The sequence below is a fragment of the Beauveria bassiana genome (assembly GCF_000280675.1).
Source record: "Beauveria bassiana ARSEF 2860 unplaced genomic scaffold BBA_S00033, whole genome shotgun sequence".
In the NCBI taxonomy this organism is placed as follows: domain Eukaryota; kingdom Fungi; phylum Ascomycota; class Sordariomycetes; order Hypocreales; family Cordycipitaceae; genus Beauveria; species Beauveria bassiana.
Window position 1 is genome coordinate 218,164 of NW_007930868.1, and position 25,143 is coordinate 243,306.

General features: G+C 51.4%; 3 protein-coding genes across 3 annotated transcripts; 2 read left to right on the plus strand and 1 right to left on the minus strand.

Moving 5' to 3' along the window:
• Positions 1-4,981: 4,981 nt before the first annotated feature.
• On the plus strand, positions 4,982-6,899 carry BBA_08314 (C2H2 finger domain protein, putative; the record flags this gene model as incomplete). The annotated part of the gene is made up of 3 exons (XM_008603411.1): positions 4,982-5,334; positions 5,400-6,359; positions 6,419-6,899. The coding sequence occupies 3 exons, from the start codon at positions 4,982-4,984 to the stop codon at positions 6,897-6,899; spliced, it is 1,794 nt and encodes a 597-aa protein (XP_008601633.1).
• A 9,913-nt stretch (positions 6,900-16,812) lies between these two features.
• Positions 16,813-17,219, plus strand: BBA_08315 (CHCH domain-containing protein; the record flags this gene model as incomplete). The annotated part of the gene is made up of 2 exons (XM_008603412.1): positions 16,813-16,918; positions 17,053-17,219. The coding sequence occupies 2 exons, from the start codon at positions 16,813-16,815 to the stop codon at positions 17,217-17,219; spliced, it is 273 nt and encodes a 90-aa protein (XP_008601634.1).
• A 1,231-nt stretch (positions 17,220-18,450) lies between these two features.
• On the minus strand, positions 18,451-21,414 carry BBA_08316 (guanine-nucleotide exchange factor Cdc24; the record flags this gene model as incomplete). Its single annotated transcript, XM_008603413.1, has 2 exons — positions 18,451-20,877; positions 20,926-21,414. 2 exons carry the CDS (start codon positions 21,412-21,414, stop codon positions 18,451-18,453), a joined length of 2,916 nt encoding a protein of 971 aa, XP_008601635.1.
• Positions 21,415-25,143: the final 3,729 nt, after the last annotated feature.

A 25,143-nucleotide genomic window follows, 5' to 3' on the forward strand; every position in this document is an offset into this window, starting at 1 on the left:
TGGGCGTGCAGAACACCTGAAAGGGCGCGCATCGCCTGCGCGTCTCCCGGAGGGCTCGGGATGTGGCGGGAAACCCCTAATCGATGGAGCGAGTCGGAGGAAAGCCAACAAGAATGTTCATCGCCAGGCCACTGGCACTGAACTGATGCCAGATTGGTAGACAGGTGGATACGTAGGGCGAATTAACTACGCGGATGAGCTGCATATTTTCGGCTGGAGCTCTTCCAGTTATGTACAGCGTGGTAGGGCTGGTGAGCAAGTAAGCCCCGCAGCCAGGAATGTCGAGGCTGAAGAAGCTGTATTGAATTGGGGGCTGTGTATCGTGATATCGCTCTGACTGGATTGGGCCGAATCAGAAATTCATTTAGTCTCGAATGCCGTTGCCAGCTGCCAAGTCTCTGCTTGCAAGCATCGACTCAGTCGGGCTGCCAGTAGACAGCTCGGAGACGCCATCTTAAAGTTCGGTGCCAAGAATTGCGCTATCAGTGACTTGCCTGGGAAATAAGTTCAAAAAGACGGCTGATCTGTGTCCATCCCGTTCGAGTCGACTCGGCCTCCACCGTAGGGTGAAATGATTGCACTGAATTAATAAGGTAGCTGTTAATATCGGCGGGCGGCCCATTGTTGAAGTAAGAACTCGGTTGCACCGCAGAAACCTCGGGCGATTTCAGACCGAGTTAAGATGACTGACTATTCCATCACTGCGCCCAAACCCTGTATCCATAACAAGCCGAGACAGCTGGATTCGATGCTGCAACGCAATGAGTACCACAATATCCGCAGCTTCAGCATTCGACCCTTGCGAGCTGATAGACCAGTGCCTATAACGTCAGATGGACAATAAAGGCGGTCAACATTTCCTCATGGAGCCGATTTCAGCAGGAAGCTCAGCCCTAACGCTGACGTGTTTGTGTTATGGGCCATGCCAACATTTTGGCGGAGTTCGGATTTCGCAGCATCGTGTCATGTAACGGGTTTGAATGAAGAGGCTGGAAATGGCAGGATAAAACGAGACGGCGTATGATGTAGAAGAATGGTGTATGAGATTGTAGTCGCTGGGCTGACTTGCACTGGCGATGCGGTTTTAGCTCTGCCTTGCATCAGCCAACACGGGCCCCAATGGAGTGTGCACTCAACGGTAAGTCATGATCTGGAGGGGGGAGGGGAATGTCACAACGATGGGTACTCGAAGAGACAAGTCAAGAGAACTGATTGGCCTTGTCATGGCAATGAGATTGACTACCATGACCGAGACAGTAAGGCGGTAGCGTCTACGTAGTATGGTGAGAGAAGATGATGAGGTGCGTTTGCAACTTGTCAAGCACACAGAGCGGGTTTGGGGAGCCCCGCAGTTGGCAGTGGAAGCAGTGGAATAGCCCGTAAGGGAAAGGCGGCGGAGATCCCCCAAGTAGAATTTGACGGAAAGACTGAATGAAAGTACGCATCGAAGCCTTGCACGCCGGGGTGACGGAAGGATCGAATCAGCACTTGCTACAGGTAGTTCCATACTGATATGCAGCGAGAAGCGGGATCGCTCGCGTCGCGTGATCCAAGATCCGGTCTAGATGTCCGAAGGACACAATGACTTCATTTGATCCGGGAAGGGCATAGCTGATAGGGTTATGAAGAAAACGCTGCAGCAACCCACCAAAGCAGTCGGCAGGGCGAATTGCAGCCTCCGAGCCATATGAAGTGGGTGACTTCATGAAAATTCACTCTATCGAAAGTTGAGAATTGTGTGCCGACGAGACGAATGATGAATAAGCAGCTAGGCTAAAACACCACGGGAAGCCGCAGGCCACACAGCCGCCCCTGATGACAGAGCAGTAGCTAAGTAATATCAACAGAGCGGTTCAGGCTGATAAGTAAATAAGTTCTATCAAGACCATGGTACAGCTCGAGACTACTGACTCTTGCAGGCAACCGTTGCAGTCCAAGTTGCATGTGCCAGTGGTCAAGCCAGGGGTAGCAAGACACGGCTCAATGGTCCAATGAGAAGGTCGGGGACCGCCGACGACGCCGCCGCCGCGAACCAGACCTCCTGGCCAGGGCTCGGTCGCAGGGCCACGCAAGCCAGCGTTCAGCCGGTAAATTTAGAGGTGGTCAAGGCTAGGAGAATAACAACTTTGGTCCGGATTCCGGGCGGTGGATCTCAGCCCAGCCATCGGCGGCTTGAAACTCGCAATTTAGGATGGACCACCAACTGAATGACAAGACTTGGCTCTGATACACAGCCCTTCTCGAGTAATTTCCCAAGCTACGATTGGTATGACCAGCTATTCACCGAAGGGGAGTTGCCGCCTATCACGCAGCACTTGGAGAGTCGAGTTGCGACAAAACAGCCAAGACCCCAAGTCGGACTTTGCTGTGGGCCAGGTGTTTATTTTTGTCCCAGAGGGTAAATATAGGTACCAATTTACGTGCCGAGGGCCCTACTGCCTAGCGAGGGCAACTATGTGGTTATTTAGCTGCTAGCAGAATCGCGCCGAGAGACCGGTTTCGAGGAGGAATTCCGAGATGCGCTGCCAACGTATCACCTCGCCGGCGGCTACCGAACAGAAACTGTCTAGTCGACTGGGTCGGTAAGCAGCGTGCTCTGTATGGCCAGTCATACTACGAGGCCCGACCCCAGCAAAAGACGATTGACAGAGGCTGCAGGCAGGACGGGGCCTGACTGCCGTGTGCAGGATCTTGAGTCGGCATAGATTAGTCGCTTGTCGTCTTACTCATACGCTGTTGGAGAGAAATTTGTGGTGTTATAATAGCACCTTTTTTAGCTATGACTCAAGATAGCAGGAAGGGTCATTAGGCGAATCAGATAGAGTTGTCTGGCATAGTACGGCTGATTCAATTGACTGAGGTAAATAGCTGGCGATCCAACTCGAATGCGCAGCAATAATAGAAAAAAAGGGTTCAGATTACGGGTCGCAGGGCAGAGGCCGAGTCGCATCAAGTAACAAGTAGTCCCGATTCAAACAGTCAGACTGCATGACACATCACACTGAAAGGCCGAAGCGGAATACGTGCTACTTAACGAACACACCCTTGGTAGAGATAAGGTCAGAGCTGGCAGCGACTTTGTTTCGCACGCGCGCGTGGTCTTCCAGATCAGGTTCCCTTCAGCCTTGTGGTGTGCAGCGTCATGGCCAAGATGCACGCCAAGTGACGAGTGGCGGACTGAGGGACAGCCCTGGATAAACGAGGGTGCATGTCGGCAGAGGCAGTGCACCGGATGGAATGAGGGGACAGAACCTTCTGTTGGCTAGTTTACCAGGACTGGTGAGTCGGACAGGAAATATCGTCGACGCTGATGGCAACATCCGGAGATACTAAAGGCTCATAGAGGAGGCCGACCCGGGCGGCCATCCCAAGACAGACACGGCAGCACGCCGGCACCAACCAGTTCGGTGAGGACTAATCACCCCGCGAGCAAGACACGGCACGGGACGGAGGAGACGTTGAGCTGGCTGCGAATAGTTGCCAGTAAACTAGTAAATCGTTGCAGCATACGTGCATGTGGAAAGCAACACTTGGTATCAAGCAACGGCAGCGGGTTCAGCGAAGAGTGTTGTTGCCCTCTTGCCCTCTACCCAGGTGACCCACCGCCCACTACGAGCACCAAGACGAACAGTATAGATTTCTGCACGTCTTGGTTGCTGGATGTGCCGACAAGAATGTAGAAGATAGATGAGCAAAAAAAAAAAAGGCATTGAGAAAGTCTTGCAGCGAGCTCCCACATGCATACTCGTCTGCAATAGCGACATTAGCTTGTATGGACATGGCAGGTTGAGCGCTGTGCGTAGGTAGTGTCACTGGTGTGGTTCTCATGAATAAAACTAGCGCAATGAGCTGTAGCTGGGCCCCCACAGAGCCGGCCGGCGCACACCCCTCCCTTCTCTTCCCCCAGGAGGTCCATGCAACCACCCCTTTGGCGTTTGGCGGCCACTCCCCCTACTTCAACCACCATGGTATTGGCAGAATACAGCGGTGGCCCCTGTTATGCCCGCTCATAACGCAACTCCCTCTAGCACACCGTAGCACCCCTACAACCCTACTGGTACACCACCCACCGCGCAACCCTACGCCGTGCAGCGCTAGGGGACTCGCTACAGGGCAAGGCTTTTGGTGGATTCCGTGCGGACACTGGGCGGGCACTGGGCTGCGTAAGTGCCTCTACGTATTCTGCGCCTTGGAAAACCTTAATAATAATAATACTGCTTTGCTGGGTGCTGCCGGCGTGGCTTCAGGCGTGGCTTCAGGCTGGCTGTAGGCTGGCCGAGGCGGGGGCTACAGGCTACAGGCCCTTCCAGGCAGCATGTTTGTGAAATTTATAGGCGGCCTAGGGAGTCAGGCAGGGCAGGTGGAAAGGTCCCCAGCAGAAACTCGGGTAGCGCCTGCGACTTGCTATATGTACGCAAGCCGCCCACTCCCTCAATTCTTGTCAAACGCCCTCTCCGAATCCTCCGTTTGACTCGACGCCCATTGCCACATTCTCACCAGCTCACGTCCGCCGCCCGGTCGACTGCTTGCTTCTCTTGCATTTCAGCCTTCTTTCGACCCTCCTCCTCGCACTCGAATTTTTTCTCCGATTAGTACGCCCTAGAAGCAACCCGATTTCGTCTTGTTGTCGCTTCTCTAGCCGTTTTTCCGTGCTCCCGCAAAAAGTCGTCGTCATCATCTCGCCGCTCCACCGCAGTTCACCCTATCCGCCTCGCCGCGACAGCTTTTGCACTGCCAACCTGCTTGCTGCTTTCAATCGACGCCTCATCACTCCCATTGGAGCCTCTGCTGTTTTTAAAAATAGACTCCTGTCGACTGGCCACTTGTATGCGCCATTCATCGACAATCTCTACTCTATGCGGCTTACACACACGCCGTAATCTCATCACTACATAACCACCGCTCGTCTTGATTATTGCCCATCCTGGCGGCACCGCAACGCAACCCTCCCTGCACATCGCAGCAGCAACGCGACGCCGCCATGGCCTATCCTCCTTCATACCGCGAAGTTGCTCCTTCTTTACCGAGCATCAAGATTCACGCCGGCGACCGCTTCTCCTCGCGCCACGACATGTCTTTTGGCCGGAGCAGTGCGATGCCCATTCCCGGTATTGAGCCTCGTCAGCACGTTCCTCCGCCCTTGCCTCCGCCTCCTGAGCCCTTTACCGATGCTACTCGTCGTGCTGAGGATCTCAAGAGGGAACGTCGCGGTTACGCCAGCAACTATGGCAGCATCAATTCCTCCTACGCCGACCAACGACCCAGTCTCAAGCGCCGAGACACCGGCAGCACCACTGGTGATGAAGGGTACGCCAGCTATGCATCTACAGACCGGTATGCCTTGGCGACAAAGCAACTGCTGCCTTGTGCACCTCGAATTCTCTACTGACCAGCTCTAGCTCCCGCGAGTCCTTTCCTACCGAGTTTGTCGCCCTCCAGCATAACAATTTTAGCTTCAAATCCGCCGCCGACAGCCACTGCGACAGCATGAAGGCCAAGCTTGATTGCCTGCGCCCCTTGGATCGATCACCCTCCAGCTCCATGCTCAGCGATGTATCTCATGGAAATTCTCGCCTGGCCCCGCCTGTCCATCAGCCTGTGCAGCTTCCCATCCACAGTCGCGACCGTGGCCTCTCAGACTCGCGTGAGTCTTCATTTAACTATCGGCCTTACGATCGGTCACCCAAGGACGCTTCTGAGTTGGATTACTCGTCACCTCGAACCCGCTCTCGCCGCAACACGGGCGATGAAACTAACTCTGTCCATGCAAGTTACGACTACCTTGCGGCCGAAGATATGGACATGGAGGAGACTAGCTCTTTGAAGCGTCTGCACATTGACGAATCCCATTCGGCTGCTGGTATCAAGCGCAGAGCCCCCAGCCCGCCCGATGAGTACGCTGGTCATGGCCCTCTTGGTGTGGCTGAAGCCATGCGCCGCCGCGAGGGCGCTCTTCGCTCCAACCCCACTCCCCGGCTCGCTACTATTCCCCAGGGCTCTTCGCTATCTGCCACGCCGGCGCTTATTGGCTCTCGGGCCAACTCGTACTTGTCTACACTTTCGATTCCTCCTGCCCAGAGCACTGGCAGTGCTTATAACCACCGTTCTCCTGGCAGCATCTCCTCCCACGGGGTCTCACCCACCAGCGCTAACTCGCCCTACGTCTCGACCATGTCACTCAATAGTAGTCCGCGTGGCTCCATCTCGCGTGCTTCTCTGCATAGCAGAGGCCCGTCAGGCAGTAGTCCTCGCAAGGTTGCAGAACCTACCAAGGCAGCAGTAACAAAGTTGCAGGGTTTCTACATGTGCGAGTGCTGCCCAAAGAAGCCCAAGAAGTTTGACACGCCCGAGGAGCTAGCGTAAGTCGTCTCCCATAGTTGGACGACCTGGTACATCAAGCTGACCCAACTCTTTACAGTGCTCATGAAGCTGAGAAGCTGTATGAATGCAACTATTGCGGTAACCGTTTCAAGAATAAGAATGAAGCGGAGCGCCACCAGAACTCACTCCATGTTCGACGCCACAGCTGGTCTTGCTCTGCTCTGTCTGGCTATGATCGAGCTTTCCATGAGTCGACTAACCGCCCCGGAGAGGCTGACGTCTGCGGCTACTGCGGTGACGAATTTGCTCGCACTGGTGTGACGCCTGGCACTGGTGCCCTCAGCGGCGGCGTTGTTCCCAAGCGCCCTACCGACCAAGACTGGGAGGAACGTATCCGCCACTTGCAAGAGGTGCATAAGTTTAGGGAATGCAACTCTTCCAAGAAGTTTTACCGCGCCGACCACTTCCGTCAGCATCTCAAGCACAGCCATGCCGGCACAAGTGGCAAATGGACAAACATGCTCGAGAATGCTTGTCTCATGGACGAGGACCCCGCACAACCCGGAGGCCGATCTTAAGTAGCAAATGGATTTGGGAGGTTCATCAACAATAATCACCAGGGCGAGAGCATCGTGCACATATTGCGCTCTTTTGCAACGAGTTTTACGACACATCTTTGACAAGGCAGTGTTGATCAAAGTCATTACAAGGCGTTTTTTTTTATATTATATATTGGGCAATGGGAACAGGAACTTGTACTTGTTTTGTTTGGGGAGGGGAGGGGGGCAAATTGGCTTGCAAGGCTGACGAGGTAGGATACCACGGCCACCATCTCGATGGAAGCATATGGATACCCAAGTGATTTGCTTTTTCTTCGTTTACTATTAGATGGGCAGATGTTGATGAAATGGAAAAAAAGCAACAAATACAGACAGACTATGTCATGGCAGTCTGGTTTCGAATTGAATAATCAATTTGTCGGATGTGACAGTTGTCTTTTACGGGAGATGAATTATCTTCAGGCTGTGCAAAGAAATCAATGGTCACGCCATTGCCAAGCAATACCCTACCAACTGCCAGGCTCAGCGACTGGCACTAACGGCCTTGGAAGTGTGGATCGACATATTTGACGGAGCTGAGAGGAGGGTAACGCGACGAGATGGGCACGAAGCCAAGACGTTGTTGGAGCAGTGTGCGAGGCGCAGTACTTTGCGTACACTTACTTGATGCTGATCGGATCTGACAGGTTTAAACACTGGCCATATTGGCGCCATTACGAGACGAGCATCAACTCCACGAGCCCTCGGCGATGCTACCACGGACGGAGTTGTTGTTCTATTTGGCACAGTATTCCGCGCCGTTGGAAAACTGCTGCAGGTTATTTGGCGCTGCACCATCTCGCAACTTGCTGGCGCATCCATTTAGAAGGGTTGGCAAAACAAGGCTGAGATGATGGGGAATCGCGTCAAGTTGATTCGTCCATGTCCGAACAAAGGATCTCGGGGCTTTTTTCTCCTTTTGACCGGTGGCACTTGCACCAAAACCCCCCATGACGATACCCTGATGCTTTCAACAAATGAAACAAGACGCCTTGTCCTAGGGCTGAGCTTATTTCTTCTTCTGGGCTGGCGGCTGGGCTTGCATGGGAAGAAAAAAAGGCGACAACACGACAGACAATACACGCCCCGCCCCCCCCCCCCATCCTAACGTTGACAACTATTTGTCTGGTTACTTTATTACCCTTGAGAGAGCCAAGAGGTTTGGCGAGCCCAGAATGGTCTTGGCCCTTCTCCGTCTCGTCTAACGCCGATGTGGGTTGCTTTTTAACGCCTTAACACGCGGCGAACAATAGATTTTTCCCAGCATTTTGCCGGATTTACGCGTATCTCATGTCCAACCATTCCACTTTAATCCTCCCCCCCTGTTATATGAACTCTTTTTTTTTTCTCCCATCTTCGGAGTTGTAGTCTTGTCCGATAGCTATTCCCTCATGCCACCCCCCCTCCCCCTTTCCTCCCCTTCCGGGTGGCTCCTTCGGCAATTGGCCTTGACCAAGAGAGGACATGCAGGCCGCCCGTTCTTTTGGGCCCTTTATTAGCCCCCCTAGGCTACCGAATCAGCAGGTCGGAATATGCCGTCATATATTCGCGAACTTGATTTGAAAAAATTCCCGGAAATGCGGTTCAACCTTGTCTACCGGAAACAAAGAGGCGGGCAACTACCCAAAAGGAGCATTTATAACAGCATAGTGTGCCAAGTAACTTTATTCGGCATTTCTTTTCTAGAAATTCTGTTTGTTTCAGTTCCCCTTCTCTTTTCTTTGACACGCCAAAGCTCTGGACCGTCCGTCGGACCCAAGAATGAGCTGGTGACTGGGGCTTCAAAGAATGCCGCAAGCCCATTGAAAGTTTCCGCCGCTGCCGCTGGGGATGGGCGGTGCTGAAACTAGTGCGGCGACCGGCGACGCGCCCATCCTTCTGCTTTGCTCCAAGTCCCGAAGCTATGGATACCCAGCAGCCCGCTTGTAGGGCAGGGAAGAAACGAGCGACCAAAACCCCGCCGGCACTACTAATTAGCTGTGGCGGCCATGTCATACGATGGTAAGTGGTGCTCTATGCTGCGGCGTTTTGGTCATGCTGAGATATTGCCCGGTCTATTTGCTCATTATAGGCAGCAATGGCTCTCTCCTTAGGTATCAGTCACGAGATGACGACGGTATTGGAAACAAGATCTCTCTAGTCATTACTTAGTGCCAGCAGTGACGTCACTGCCGATTGGGTCAGTTCACTGGCCACGTCCTCGAGAACCATGGATGGTATTGTGACGGCTTGTCGTGTCGTGGGCATTCCGGGCCTAGGGCTGCTGCTAGATACTGCCGCTGCTGCTGCCGATTGGGGGCTGGAGGGTGCGAATCTTCGAACCAGAATGATGAATGGGATGAAACATGGGGTCAAAAATCTCTTGCGGGTTATAGGCTTTTTTTTGCGTTTCACTATCGGCTGTTCATGGACCACCCTGTAGTTCCGAACAAGCTCGGCAGCTTTTGCCTTGGCAGAAAATGATCTGCTCCGAGGGGCTACATAGAATGGGGCAAGCCTATCTGGTAAGGCGGACGGACGGCTCGTCAGATGCCAAGTTGCCAATTTGGCTTTTTTTTCGCCATGCAAAGGCTTATTTGAAGGAGCTGAAAAAGGCGAGTCAGCTTTCACCACAAGTTGCAGCGCTCAGCTGTTACTCGCGAGTCGTTCAGCGCTCGCCTTTATTCCGTATATGGCAAAGGAGAAGATAAATAAACTCTCCGGAGGCGTAAGCCCATCAAACTCTGATCTCTGCTGTCCTGGAAAGCCACCAGAAAAAGAAAAAAAAAAGGACATGTTGACTCTTCAGGGACAGAAGCCGGGGCATAATGAGAAAATGGAGCGCGAAGGGAATCACAGTCTACGATTAATAAGAGGTTGACATCGACCGTCCCGTGGCCGGTGCCGTTTCGGCCGGCAAGCCCGTTGGGCAAACTCCACCTGGATAAATGTTTTAAGAGGGGAAACAAAACGAACAAGCGAGCTTTCCAAAGCAAGCGAGTCTTGAAAAGGAAAGGAGGGGGGGCCCGGGTTGCACGGACAGCTGAGCTGGACTTGAGGAACATTCGCAAAAAAAAAAAAAACCTACGATTGAAAAGAGGCTCCGGCCCAGCCTTGGAGGCCCCAACTCTGGGCCTCTGGCGCATCACATACCCAATCCCGCTCGGCTCCGTCGTGGGATAGCACAGATAGATAGCACAACGTCCGGGTCCGCTCATTTCCAAATGAAGAAGGGTGTATATCGAGTCGAATGATCTCTATCATCTATGCCAGGCCTGCCTAGTGGAGAAGCCGCGAGGAAGAGGAACGGGAAACGCTAGATGTATTTTTTCCTCTTTGTCCCTCCCTTTCCGAGACTGAATTGATATGTGCCAGTAGCGATGTTCCGCTCAACCCGCAATACTTGTTTTTTTTTTGACAAAAGAAAACGAAGCCGGGAAGGACGGAGGAGGGGGGACCCTGTGTCTCTCTGCCCACGCCACCGGCGCGGCGCATGTCGGCGGAGCAGCGTCGTATTGTGAGCGGCGCACGCGGATCTTGGCAGGGCTCTTGGTTTTGGCGTGGTTGGGAGTCCCATCTCTCGCGCAGTGCGACTTGGGAACTCGGGCCAATGGATGTGACTTGTCGCATTTGCAGATCGGTATGGTTTTTTTTTTCTTTTTTTCTTTGGTTGGTTGTGTATATGGATGGGTGCTTGTCGCCATCGATAGAAGTCGCAGAAACAAACGCGGCGGCGCGCCCATCTATCTCCATTACGAGAGAGGACAAGAACTTTGGGGGGGCCAAGGGGGGAGGGAGGTGTCCGTCGCTTAATGCCCGTCGCTCAGTGTAAGCCTTGAAATAGTCTTTTTGGTCATTTAGCATGACTTTGAGAGAACGCGCCGTCCTGCATGGCTTCATTCAGCCACTGGCATATAGAATTTTGCTGTTGGTGGCGCTCAGCCCTGAGCAACAGTGTTGGAATGGAACAAAACAGGGCTGCTAGGGTTGGGGTCTACAAGTGAGCAAAGATGACAAACCTTTGCGGGGCCATCAATGCATCGCGCAAGCTGAGAAGCATAACTATATGTAAGGTAGGTAGGTGCCCGAGAAAGGATCTATCCAGGCGGAAAAGTGCAAGGACGCGCTGAGTCTACCGGCCGCGGGTGCGCCGGGTTGGCAGATGGCAATCGCTGGCATCCCACGGAACAAGTAAGTGCTCGTGCAGGTGGCGTCGTGGTCTGTGTGGCAATCCCGATGCCCTCTGTAAAGCATTGCGCTCTACCGTTATAATACATCTTTGATAGTCTCTTTTCGTATGCGCTTTGTTCTGCCGTAAGCTGGCTGGGGCCGGACTCAAAAGGCCGAGCCAATGCTGAGTTTTCGGTGTGAATCGAAGTTCGGCCATCATTTCGAACGCTCGTTTATTGGGAAAAAAAGCAAAGCATGGAATAACTCTTTGCTCACTGTATTGTCGTGTCTTCTTCAAACGTTTGGCTGGCGACGTCTTACACACTGCCTGAGCAAACGTCCGCCTTTGTAGTGTCCAAGGTTATACAGAAACTTTCAGAGAACTTTACACTTCTTGAAAACAATAATGCGTCTAGATTTACAATATTCAGTGGTGTACACGAAAGGCTGATGTGTGCTGCCTCGATCGAGCGGAATGTCATCACAACTTCTGGTGCTATGTATGGGACGCCTTGCAAGACTTTTGACTACACACCTCTGCATCTGCCCACCCCCTCCTTGTAATATCTTGACACGCGCCGAAACATGGAAGGTGAATAGAAGTTTTCTCTTTTGTGGAACAGTCTGACAGTTGGGCTGGCATGCCATGCGTTGCGATGACCGATTGCCAGCCGGTGGCGGCACCAAAAGCCTCGTCTTTTGATTGTTCAGCCCTTTACTGCGAGCCAAGCCACGAGGCCCGTGGGAGGACCAGGGTAGCTTTTTGTCTTATACTCTGCAGCTGATCATCTGCCACCATACAGGTTGGTCAGAAAATCTTTGCAGATGAGTTGACGACTTCCGGATCCATTGCATTGAACGATTGGATCTTTCGTCTACTACCACACCTCCATTACCACACCTCTTCGAATCCCCGATATTGGTTCGTTCGGCTTATTCACATTTAATTTTCCGATGTATGTACTTCATAAACGGGATTCGGCATTCCGATACCCAGCATCTTTCGACTTACACCGGCTCCTTACCGGCAAGGACTACTTTGACACCAAGTTTGATAAGGCTCTTCACCTTTTGCATGCACATTATTACGAAATATAAATGAGGGAAATCCAATTACGAGATTCTATAGCGTATTATGGCGGCGTTGCTTTTGCAAATGAAAAGAAGCTACACGTGATTCATTCATGCTTCGAAACGCAAGGCAATCGCATAGGGAAAAAACCTCAATGCCGCATATACCTATTTTCGGCCACTTCTATCCTCGGAAAAACTTTATTGAATAATCTGCACCCTAGTTAATCAGCTCAAGTCTAGCACTTCGTCGAAATGCATACTCATGCGAGGCGTACGCCAGGGGGAACGGCGCTGCTCGAAAAAGGAAAAGCCCGTATCATGTCGCATTCTCGTGTACACACCCCCTCCGTCATCCTCTTGTTCGTTTTCGACAATTGATCAATAAAGGACCCCTTTTTCTTGGCTCTTGTCGCTGAGATTGCAAAGTCTCATAGCTGACTTTTGATCTGTCGCGAGCCCGAGCGGGGTTGAGCCTCACAGCCTGATGCTCTGGGCGTGCTTTATCCAGTGGTCAGCGTGAGCAGCAATAGCGCTTCCCACTTGCGTGTGTAGTCGGGCTTGTATGCATGCAGCCGGTCATGCGCCGTTGCGAGGTCGATGAGTTATCGACGGAGAAATTGTCAGCCCTAGTGAGATGGTGGCGCTTTTCTGTACGTCTCCTCGGAGCCATTTGTGAGCATGGCTGCGAGACAGCTGTACAAGCCATTGGCCGACGAACAAAAGGACTGTTTAGTGATGGGATCTGGTGATTCTTGAGTTTCACTGCTACAGTAGGCAATAATATTGCCATACTTACTCTACTGCAGGGTTGCCATCAAGGAGAAAGGCAGCAATGGCCTCGTTCTCCTCTACTACACTTGAAACGTGATGTTTATATGATAAGAATAACCAGAATTGTTTAAATATACTCTTTAACCCCGAGCATAGGCTCTTGGTCATATTTGTGTTGATCTATTCTCAAAAATGATGGGGTTTTCACCCCAGCATATAAAACTGTGTTCGCGTTTTTAATGCCCAGGCGTTTCATGACAAATCTATCCTCAATACATACATCATTAATTACTATAATGAATCTTCCCCCTCGACAAATGCTTGAAACACTGTTTTGATACCCGTTGATAGATACTCACTGCTACAACATCAAGATTTCTGATGGTTCTGCAGGAGCAGGGCCAAATGTAGTAGCAGGACTATATCCGTCTCAGCATTTCAAGCTAAGAGCTTTCAAGAGGCTCTAGAAAATTAATGATGATGAGTTCCATAGCTCTTTCTATCTTCCGCGATAAATCTTTGCTTCTGAATGGCATCTGGATACACAGTTCCGTGGCTGCTCATGGTGAGCGTTCGCTGGTTGTCGTCAAAAGAGGACCAACAAACGGCTTCTCACCTTGGTGAATAATACCCACCGCCTAAATCAGATCAGTCTATACTAGTTTGTAACAAGCCTTTTTCACAGATAATGAATGATGGTTCTCAAGCTCCAACTCCGCACTGGTCGAACTTGACCTCCATGTTCCGGTCTTTAGGGTGACTGTGACGATGTCACCGAAGCTGTACTGTGCGAGCTGGAGGATTGTGATATATGGTCAGAACCGTTGAGCAGACTCAAAGTGGTCTTCTTATGATGTTCTTCAGCTTGGCTACCTTTCAGAACAATGGCGGACCGAGACGGGAGTACCGGAACAGTCAACGGACGGGACGAAAACCGGTGCGTTGAAAAGTCAAGGAATAGGTCATCTCGTCCTTCATAGTTTATACCTCAAGTATACACCCTTACATGCAGAAATATACTGTGAAATAATAATCGTCTAGGTCTGAATTCCGTCGCCGACTTGGACGTTGATCGCTGCCTCGCAATAGCCGCGATAATATCGGCATATTGGCGCCGCTGATGTACGGAGAGTCAAGATGATATATCACGTCAACTTTTTGGGGTGCATCTGCATATTTGATAAGAGTTTTCGCAGTCAATCGGGAATATATGTGTACGAGTGTAGACGCATCGTGACCAATTGACTTGCATTCAGATCTTTGACCAGAGCTGCTTAAGCACCAGACCGATAAATGACCTCTTGATCAGGGCCACGGACTCTCCGGTCTTCTACACTCGCGCCACAATCTGATCCACAGTGGTGAGTCGAAAACCAGTGGTACGATAGAGAAAGATTCGTGATTCGCCACTTGCTCTGGGGCTCACAGCGGAGTGCTGATGAAAGAACCATTTTAGTTGCGATTTGCATTAGAGTCTAATATGCGCTTGTATTCACTTTTGCATGAAGCTGACATTCGAAAAAGCCCTGTAATATAGTTATTGGCTCTTTGACTACTCTATTGTGGTTTTCGACGTCTCATTCATCATTTGCTGAACTTCGTCGTCTGCGAACGGGTCGCGCTCATAGCTTAGCAAATCAGTTGCCAACGGATGACAGTCACAATCTCATTTCTTACTATTTGGTATAATCCTTCTCTGTTGATTTCATGTACTGGACTTGCTCCCCTGACATCTCTGATATAACCAACGACGAGTTGCTCCCTCATCGTTGTCAATCACACCTTGTGGCTGAAGTACCTGACAAGCAAAAGAAAACTTGTGGCCAAGGAGGCATAAGGCGCAGACTCCCCTGAATAAAGTACCACACTAGATATTTTACAATTGATAGCACAATCATGCTCGATAGTGCAATCACCATCGATGTTCTGGGTTCTGACTCTCAAGTAGAGCAACGCCTCTGCCAGCATCCATCGCCACTCCCTTCCACGCAGATATGGGGTATCAGCCAAGTTGACAAGCAGGATCTCCATCTCTAAAACCACTTAGAAAGGGCAACGAGTAATGCTACAGGTGCTAGGTCGAATAGGAGTGCAGTTCCGGTCAGCAGGGCAGCCGAGCTCTGGCGTTCCGTTGCAACAGCAGCATTCTGCTAGTGTAGGAATCTTGCGCGCCTCAAGAGGAGATGAGATAGCGAGTGTGGCAAAAGTTATAATAAGAAAATTTCGAATTTGCATTTTGATCGATGGCAAGATGTGTGGTGCGGGAAATGGAGATGAAGATGGTTGGTAGGTTGAGGCAAAAGGACAGAGCAGCAGCTTTATATAGGTACGACAGCGTTTCCCTTGAGCATCAGAACTACCAGCTACTACCATCAGTCTAGAAACAGACTCTGACGATCTACTGAGACTATTCTCAATACAGGCAAGAAACTGAAGCCTCCGTTGTGACCCCGCGATGCCCCCGGGCGACACCACGGCACTTTCTTAGGGTGCTGCTTGACAGCCATGATCCATTCGAGCCAAGTCATAATCTCTTCCCCTCGTATGCACTCGTCAATTGGCCACGCATAGCTCTTCGTCCTCTCATGTACAGTTCAGTATTTCGCCGAGGTCAGCCAAGCAAAGAAACGAGCGCCACGTATCTGCACCGCATTGTCGAAAGGGTTGAAAGCAAATAAATATCGAGGCCTACCATACTATCTCATGGCTCTCTACCACTAGTTCTTGGCAATGGATTAAAACTGATCCCTTTGCACTGCCTCGACTCCGCCGCTGACAGACCTCTTGGCAGTCAGCTTACAGGTGCCCAGGCTTCGTGCATCCGTCCCAACATGTCCCAACAAGGAAGGCATCACACAATTAAAGGACCAATCTTCTCTTGTATGTATATTAAATGCGGCGATCTTATCTGCGGAGCGCTCTGAGTTATTAATTTGTGGACATGGCACCTGCTTCTTACGGTTCTCGCCGATATCATGTAGGAATCTTGGCTACGCACTAGGTCTTGCTGCACCACCAAGCAAAACCTGATCCAATAAAAAAATAAGCTTATCGATCGAGAAAACTCATCAGGCTACTATGGCTTTCTATGTTGATTCGATCTCTAATCGTCAAGATGAGATTGGGTAGGACTGTGGCCGTGGGGCGACAGCTCATGACAAAGAACAACAGTAGAAGACATCCAAAGTTGTCTAAAACGCAACTCATGACAATATAACAGCTTTTGACTATATTTTCGTTCACGACGGCCATACTCCTCGGCCGCATATTCCTTCATTCTTCTACTGGTGGGAGGAGGGAAATCGCGGACGGGGGAGGTTTTTTGGCTGGCCGGAGCGGCTGAGGACTATTTCGGCGCCGGCGCCGGCATTGACTGGCGTACCGCAAGTCAGACAAAATTTGCTGCCTGCCATGTTATGGTACCTGCTATGGTATTATACCTACCTGTGAGATTTTGTATATATAGATTTTACTTTTTCCGAATATGCTCTTGATGTCACTTATCAGTCACGAAACTTGTCCAGGGAACTCTCATCAGCTCCGTATTTACACTGTTCATTGGAAGGGCTTCATCATCAGCACACCAACAACGTGCTCGAATCGCTGTGGCATGGCAGCAATAGGATGCCTTCAAATAGCTAAAATGAATAATGTCTTTTTCTTTTTGCGCGCACAACCACATCAGCCAATCTGTGTATATGCCAAGTTGTGATGCTGCACGTGATATAGCACGTGATCTCAAATCGATCATCTTGAACTAGCATGAAGCGCAAGGAGCTTCTTGCGAAAATCGGACGACGAGGTACAATTCTCATACCTTGCCCATTGCGAAGCCCGAATACGACAGTACAGGAGCTTCACGCTCTCGCTCTCTTTAATCGGGATTCGACCGCCTATAATGCCGCAAAAACCCATCCGTCTGCCGCCTCTCGAGGTTCTGCGCGTCAAAAACCCCAAGCGCAATCCCAAGAACCCCTGCACCATTGTCATGTCCAGTGTTCTCGGTACGTTTGCTTGGTCACCTCGGCGCTCTCCCAATCCCGCGCCATATCCCTGGCCTCTTCCTAATCAACTACTATTCGCAATTTTTGCGTGCGTGTCTGTCTTTCTCTTTTTACTGACAGTGGTCATTTCATAGCTTGCTGGGCCTCGGCCGGATACAATGCCGCCGGATGCGCCGCCATCGAGACACAGCTACGCCAGTGCATGGACGGCCCCAAGCCGCCGCCCGCGCCGCCCAACACCATCAACCACCACATGGGCCGCCTGGGCAAGTACATTACCTACGACGGAAAGCCGACGTAACGTTGCCGGAGAAAGGAAGCTTCTCCCTATGAAGGAGATTGAGGCCCGGCCACGAAGACGGGCAACGACCATCTACAAGTCGAAACTTTGTTCTCTCCACCATGCAAGAGGCGTATGCTTCGGGGCTGTCAAGGCAGAGATTTGTGACGGCAAATACCGTTTTGACCCATGCAACGACTACCAAAAGGAAAAGCTGGTTGGGAGGCGTATGCAGAGGCGTCAGTAGATCGATGAGCAAAATATCGGCGTTTGTTGGAACTTAAAAGGGATGCCGGAGATAAGCATCATGTACAAAACTTACAGCAGAGGAGGAAATGGCATGGACCAAAATATACCATAGTCTAGCAAGTCTTGACAGCGTTCTATCATGTAGAAAACTTTCTGTACAATAACAAAAATCTACACCCTTGTCTTCTGAGAATGTCAACTAGCCAGCTAATCACTATATTCCAGGCGCACATGCACAAAGCAAAAATCACGATGCAAACTCATAGACGACATGTTGAAGAGCGTTGTTTGAATTCAGCTTCCTTGCATCCATGTCAAAGCTGCCAAGACATGCAGACCACCAGCGGTATCAACCAAAAAAATCTAGCTGCGTCAAAAGAAAAAAAAAAGAGGAAAGAAGAGAACAAAAAAGACTGTCTATCCAGCATTTGAATATGAAATCGCGCCCCTTCTTTCTTACTGGTGTATCCTTGTCCAGCATCTTGGACCACCAGCCCGCGGGTGACCACAAAGCATCTAGATTGCGTTTTCTTCTCCATGTTCGCCAAAGCAAACACGGTGCCTGCGGTGCTGACATGCGTAGAAATAAAAAAAAGAAACGGACCACGAAGTCAAAAGAAACCACGATGCAAATTCTTCATGGGCGAAAAGGTAAGAAGAAAACGAACAGGTGGCAAGAGCGATAAAAGAGGAAATGCACCCATCGCCGTACCCACGCCTGAAATAACTGTGGTCGCTTGCGCCGAAATGTATCCCATATGTGAAAAAGAAAGAAGTTAACGAATGTGGTAAGTAGGATAATGCTCGGAATGCCAAAGGGCCCAAACAATGTGCAAAATCTGAACATAAGAACTGTAAGAGAAGCTTGTATGTGTTGGGGAGGGGGGTCTAGTGTGAACAGGCCAATGAAAGGCCTGGCTATAGTCGAGTTTGTTTGTCGATTTTCAAAATGATCGTTCGTGTGCTGACCAATGCGACGATGTATATATTCGCATTGTTCATTCTAGGAAACGTCACCCACGCAAAACAGTTCAATCTCCCCGACGCCGCCAGAGTACATGTTGCGCACACCTTCACGCCATTCCATAAAGGCGATTTGAATGTCGTCGTCACTTTCAATGGTGACAAAGTCGCCATCCTCGTCGCGGTAGCGTAGCTTCAAATTTCCCTTGCCAATGCTGCTGTTCATGAAGCGTGCAAGCTTTGCGTCGATGCGATCAATCAAAGATTGGTAGCTAATGTTAAAGGCTACAACGAGCGTGATATAGTTGCCGCTGTCGCAATTGACGCGAACCTTGAGCTGTGTCGGCAAAGGCATGTCGCTGGAAAAAGAGTCACTGGAGGGCGGCTCAAGTGGTGCAGTCGGCAGGGCGGGGGAGCCATTTCGCGAGTTGGCAGCCACAGGATCGACGCGCAACATCGCCGAGCCCTGGCTGCTCGGGGTGTTTTGGCGCGAGTATATGGGCTGGACTGGAAAGTGTGACATGGTGCCACCCAGACTACCGGAATGTTTGTGCATGGGCTGTCTTGCGGCACCGGGGCTGCTGCTGTTCGTTCGTATGGGTAGGTCGTTTCGCGGAGAACCGTTCTGCGATCGCGCGATTTGACTGTCGTGCAGGTGCTGAGGAATGCCAGGCACTGCTGGAATGTTACCCTGGCTAGGTTGTCGCTGTCGCGGAAGACCGGGAATACCGGCATCGGGGGTGCTATAGGAGCGACTGCGTTGCTGCTGAGCCGAGCCAGAGGTTGATGCCATGACTGGTAGTGATGGACCGCGGGGAGGCTTGTTGTAGGATGAGGGAGGCCCATCCCGAGACGGGGCGCGAGGCATCGCAGGCGCTGTGTACCGGGCATTCTCATCCCAACCGGAGCCGGAGGAACCGCCATTTTTATTAGGGAAGTGGTATAGCGAACCTGGGAAGACACCGCTTGTGGTGCTGGCGCGAGAAGAGACAGGCGAGTCGGCAACAGGTGAGAAGTAGGAGTCGCCACCTCGATTACCGGGAGACGGCGCGCCGTTGCTTCCTGTTTGAAGGCTGAGGGGCGCAGGAGGCAGTGGCAACGGGAATCTAGGCGGCGGTGCCCTGGCAATAGAGGCCAGAGACTGTGTGCTATCTCCGGTCATGGATCGTTGACGGACATTTGAGCTGGATGATGTGCGAGGCATAGATGAGCCTGGTGGTATCGGAAACTGTGCAGGTGCCGTGGCAGGGCCATATTCGTCTTCCTCATCCTCATCTTGCTGAAGGTAAGGGTTTGCGATGCCATGATCTCGCGTCCAGGCAAAGTCTGGAGCCGCAGACTCGCTGCTCACCGACAAACGCGGGGCATTCATCTTCCGCTGTGTCTCGAGACCGTCGGCCCACGTCTTCATCATGTCCTCGTGCACGAACTTGATGGTAAAGTTTTCCACACCAGGGTCGCCCTTCCACCAGATTTGAACAGAGTGAGAGCCAGGCTTGGAAAGAGACACGACATCTGTCACGTTAGTCATGAAAATTCTGCCTTTTAGCTGTAGCTTGGCATTCTTGTTCTTAATCTTGGGGCCCTGGGAGCGAGTCTTTTCTTTCTTGTCCTTGCTCTTGGTGCCAGAAACCTCCTTGCAGCATAGCAAGATGTTTTCGAAGAGGTAGATCTCATAATCCTTCTCTTGTTCGGTCTTGCCAGTTATGACGCCGTAAATGCCATGCAGAAGTAGGCGCCCGAATTGCTCCACCTTATGGGATTTCCAGTCGTCAACTCTGACCATGAGATCGTCCAGGGCTTCGTCGAGCAGGGCGCGGTTCACAGCATCATTGGCCTTGTGAACGACTCGTTGCGCGGCCTCGTAGCCTGTTTGAAGATCTTGCTTGACTTGTTCATCTTCCGTCTTTTTGCAGAGGTCCTTGAGGAGCAGAGGATACTTGCCAAGACGCTGCATTGGCTTAAGCAAGAAGCCACCCAAAGTATTGAAATCGGCCGCGACAGGGTGTTCTGATAGTTGGATCTTGTCAAAAACCAGATTCGCAATTTGGCCCGCTTTTCGTTGGTTGGCAATGAAGGGTTGGTAAATGTCGAAGGCGCCTTCGTAGAAGCAGAATGGTGCACCCCACCGCTGCTGTTCCTTAGGCATGGAATTGGTGGTTTCCACGCGAATGAGAAATCGTCGTTGAAAATCGAGAATAGCGTTGATGTTTAGGAAAATTTGATGCACAATATCGCCGGGGACGTCACCTTTCTGCTCTAATCTCTTCTTGAGATCATGCAAGTTTTCCAAATCTTGGACATATTTACGCTCGGTATCGACAAGTTCCTTTACAATGTGATCCCTGTAGCTCATATGTGTGCCAGCAACAGGCGCAGTCGACTCTTGCTCGGGTACTAATTGCGGTTGCAGCAAGTGTCCGCTTTGTTCAGCAAGGTCGAGCACACAGTTGACAACTTGCGTTACCTGCAGAGGGTTAGCAAACGTGAGAGGGGACGTACGAGCGCCACGAACCTTGACAAAGCCACTTGTGTCGTTTCCCATCAAGTCGGTAATGACAAAGGTATCAGCAGGAGGCAATTGCAGCTCCTTGAGGCAGGCTTGAACAAATTTGAAAATGGCAATCTTTGACTTCTTGGCCTCGGAGGCATTTGGGTCCTCAACCTTCAGGGGCTCGCCCTGCAGACAGTTGTAGATGATGAGGAGAGGGTGTCCGGAACGGAAGAGGTTCCATAGTGAGTCGACGGGTTCATCGGGATCTAGCTGGTCGAGAAAAGGCTGGAAGTCGGGGACCTGGGCCAGACGCTGTTTGAGAGCTACGCAAATTTGGTAGAGAGATCGAGAGGCATCGGCCTTTTGGTTGATGATGTTTGTGGTGGCGATGACGGGGCCGCCATTTTGAGGGACAATAGTAGTGTTGCTGTTGAGGGAGCTGAGAGAAGCAGAGGAACCTGCTAGGGTGGCGGCGCTGGACAGCTGGCTGCTTCGAGGGGCGCTCTTCATCTTGGTCAAGCCTCCGACGCCGTTGGTGGTTTGCAGGGCCGGAGCTGTGTTGGTTCTCATCAGAATAGCATGTGCCATATCCTAAGGGCCCATTCGCCGCGCGTGCTGGAAAGCACGTTGCGAAGAAGTCAGGCAGGCGTTGGAAGCGGACGATGCCTGGTGCGGGCGCCTGGCGGCTGCGATCGCGACAGGCGGTTTGGTCGGTCTGGCTCGTACAGAGCGCGGTGGATTGTAAAAGCGGCGTAGGTGCGGAGCGAGGTCGAGAAGTAAATGCGGCAGAGGCAGTACCCTTTTGTATATAGGATAACTCGGGAAGACGGCGTGATGCAGGAGCAGGATACCGCCGTGTGCGTCGGTCGAGCAACTGGTGCAAGGAGCCGGCGGGGTGCGTCAGTGCAATGCTGACACGCCGAGTCAGCTGGTAAGGCAGTGATGCGAATGTGTGTAGCCGCGATGATGTCTCCAACTCGGTGTCGATGAGGAGAGGGGCGTGCCGCGGAAAGGAGTTGCGACAGAGGATAGGAGCCGAGCGTAGGCCAGCAAAGTGGAAGAGGTCGAGGATGAGATGGTAATGTTGGAGCGGCGGCGGCGTGCAGGTGATTTGGGGGGGAAGACAAGGAAGAGCAGCAATTGGCGGTCTCCAGTTTGCAAAGTGACAGGGGGTAAGGGGGGTAATGTACCTTGGTGCCGACTGGCCAACCTAGTTACTTGTCTAAATAGGGTACTCAATCTGAACCGCCCGCAACAGTGCAGCCCCTTTGCGGTGCTTTCTTTATTTCTACGGGGCACTGTTAGAAGTGGAATCTGGCGCATCTATTCAAATAGTTGCGTCTAGTAAATACAATTAGTGTGTTGAAGCAGGCAATGCAGCAATGCAGATGGTGTTCCTCCATTCCTCGGTAGGTACAAAGTCGACAGTGCAGTAGCAGTAGATGTTAGCGGATACCTTGCTTATCGGTGCAAGGGACCAGCAACAGCAAGTACCAAGGTACCAAGGGCGGTTTCCACCTCGCAGCGTCACCCCCTAACTCCCTAACTGAATAAATGCTGGTCCTTGCTGCTTGGATACCTTCAGGATGGCACGTGGACCCGGCAGAATGCGCAGGAAACAAACAAGCAAGCAACTCTAGTCGTCCGAAACATGAGATGCCGGGGTTCTGCTTCTCGAAACCGAATAGAGGCCACAACGGGGTTTAGCAACGATGGACGGTGGTTAAACCGCCGTAGAGGAGCGAGGACGAAACAACGGCCTAACTCATTCAGTAGGTATATAGGTGCAGGAGGGCGAGGAAGGGGTTTTAGGGGTCTAACCAACCAAGTTGTACTGGTACCGACCTAACTATGATGATGATGGTGGCCTTAACTAGGTGCCTACAACAACAAAAGTGTAACTAGATTAGCAAAGGCATGTTAGACTTGCCAGTGATTCGGAGTGTATCATTGCCAGAACATGTGTGATTATTAGCTGTCGCAACTTTTCAGGAATTTGCTGGCGTGTTATCTTTGTACCCTTACCTAACGATGCATCCACACCAACGGATACATGTATCGCAACTTCTGGATCTCGCCACTGTAAAAGACTGCGTTGCGGGGCATGCAGGGCGGAGCGTTGGTTGCAGATGTACCACCAGTACTTCACTCTACTGTTGCAAGTAAGAAACTGCGTCGGCAGAACTGTTGCCATACTGTCGGCCGCTTTGTAGAGGTAGGCAGGCGGTGCATATTCCAGCAGCGAGGTAACAGACGGTTACGGATAGCTCAAAAACAACGTAAATAGTAACGCCGCCTGGTCGGCAGAGCTCTCTAAACTCCCAACCGTTCAAACCCTCAAATCGCGTGCCGCCTTCAAGCCGTGCCGGTTTCATGGGAGTGAGGCGGGCCACACAAATCTGCGACCTTTTGACATGCACTAGGCTTCGGTGGTAGGGTACCGTCGAGCGCTCAAAGCCTGGGCTCAAGCTGGAGTAGAGTAGGTACAGAATACAGCATCGAAAAGGAGGGGGCCAAGGGTGGCGCTTTTTGCACTGTTTTTTTCGGACCATTTGTACTTGATCCAACCAGGGCCCTTGGGCCCCCACCAACAAATTACTGTTCAAGCCTTGAAGCCCGGCTGGATTTTTCTTATGGGAGCACAGCAGTTGGCGAGACCATGCGGGTCGCCTGTACAACGACTCACCAACCTCTGAAGCACTGACCTGCGGCTTCCAGCCACCTTGAACTCAAAGTAATGATGCACTACCTACGGCAAGCAACAGGCCTGCTCCGTACCGAGATCAGACTCATTACCTACACCGCTCGCGCTCGGCGATCTGTGTTCCCAATTATCAGAGTAAAAAAAGAAATTTGACAGCCTATTTCCTCGTGGCGACTTTCTTTTTTTTTACCCACCTTGGCAAGACCAGAGAAATCCTCCCTGCGTCTTATAGAATCATAGCTCAACGACGCCAAGTCATGCGTCAGTCGCCCATTACTCATGGCACTCATGACCAAGGTCTACAAACGCACAAACGCCAAAGCCACCAGCTGTGTGCATAATATGTAAAGGCCAACGCGAGTTTTGCGGGGAGGTGACGTAGATCGCTCATATATGTCCCTTTCAATCGCATACTTTGCTCTAGTATTTCGCTCTATCAAGCACATATTAAGCACGCCCCTCCGCAAGCCCATTTACCTCCTGACCACGGACCACGGTGCACAAGCAGGCAGTCTTAGCACGCTGATTGGCACATATATATTCGTCCGCTTGGCCTATCCGGCCCAATTGATTGAGTTCTGATAATCCGTCACTGGCCTCCTGTTTGCCACCGCTACGATTTGATGCTACCCGGGAATATCATCTCATATCGTAGCGTGCCTCTTTAACACCCGGCGGCGGCCTGCATCCAATCATGCACATAGTCCAGCGATTGGTGTCGTGCTCACCTGAAGCTGAGTCTGGGATCACTGATTTGTCGACGTCATGGCTGGCTGAAAGCGCTGGCTGTTGTGTTTGTGAGGGTATCGCAGCGCCAGCTGAAATGCGCATCAGGGCCCTAGAATGGATGCTGGCCGTGCTTAGATAGCTACAGTGTATCACCCACCAGCTCTCGCCAACCAACTACTTTGTGCGTGCCGTGGCATGATGTGAATCTGAACAGGTCTCTCCCTTCTCTGTCACAAACATATGCTGTTGCTGCATTTTCAAACGAGTTGGATCGTGGAATCATGGCGCAATAATAGTCTACACCCAGGATGTTTCTGCCCCAGACGGAGAAACAATTTTTGTTTTGCAGCGGCCAACAATCAAATCATAGAACATCTTCAAAATTACGGTTCTGTGGTCAACCGTAAATTGAATTTGAAACGCGATGCCAGCTTTGGCTCGCATGCCAGTGACAAATATTTGCTGGAGCAGATGGGGTGAAGCTGCTGCAAAGGCATCTGCTGCTATACATGTTTGAGAACGTACTCCGTAGACATGTAACTTTTAGCCAGTTGACTTCGACTTGCTTTGGAATCAATTCACTCCATGCCAAAATTGTACCACTCGTACCTAGGCTAAGCTAGAACGTCCACCTGTCGCGAGATCTTGGAGGTTGCGATAACGGCCACTAACAAACCCTGCACTCGATCGTTTAAAATGATGCTTTTGGCGTTGTTTAGTTGCCGACCTAGTGAGGGTTACCCCTGCAACGCCCACCTGCAGCGCCCGCAAATCCTCTGCAGGGTAGCCTAACCCAAAGCGCCAGC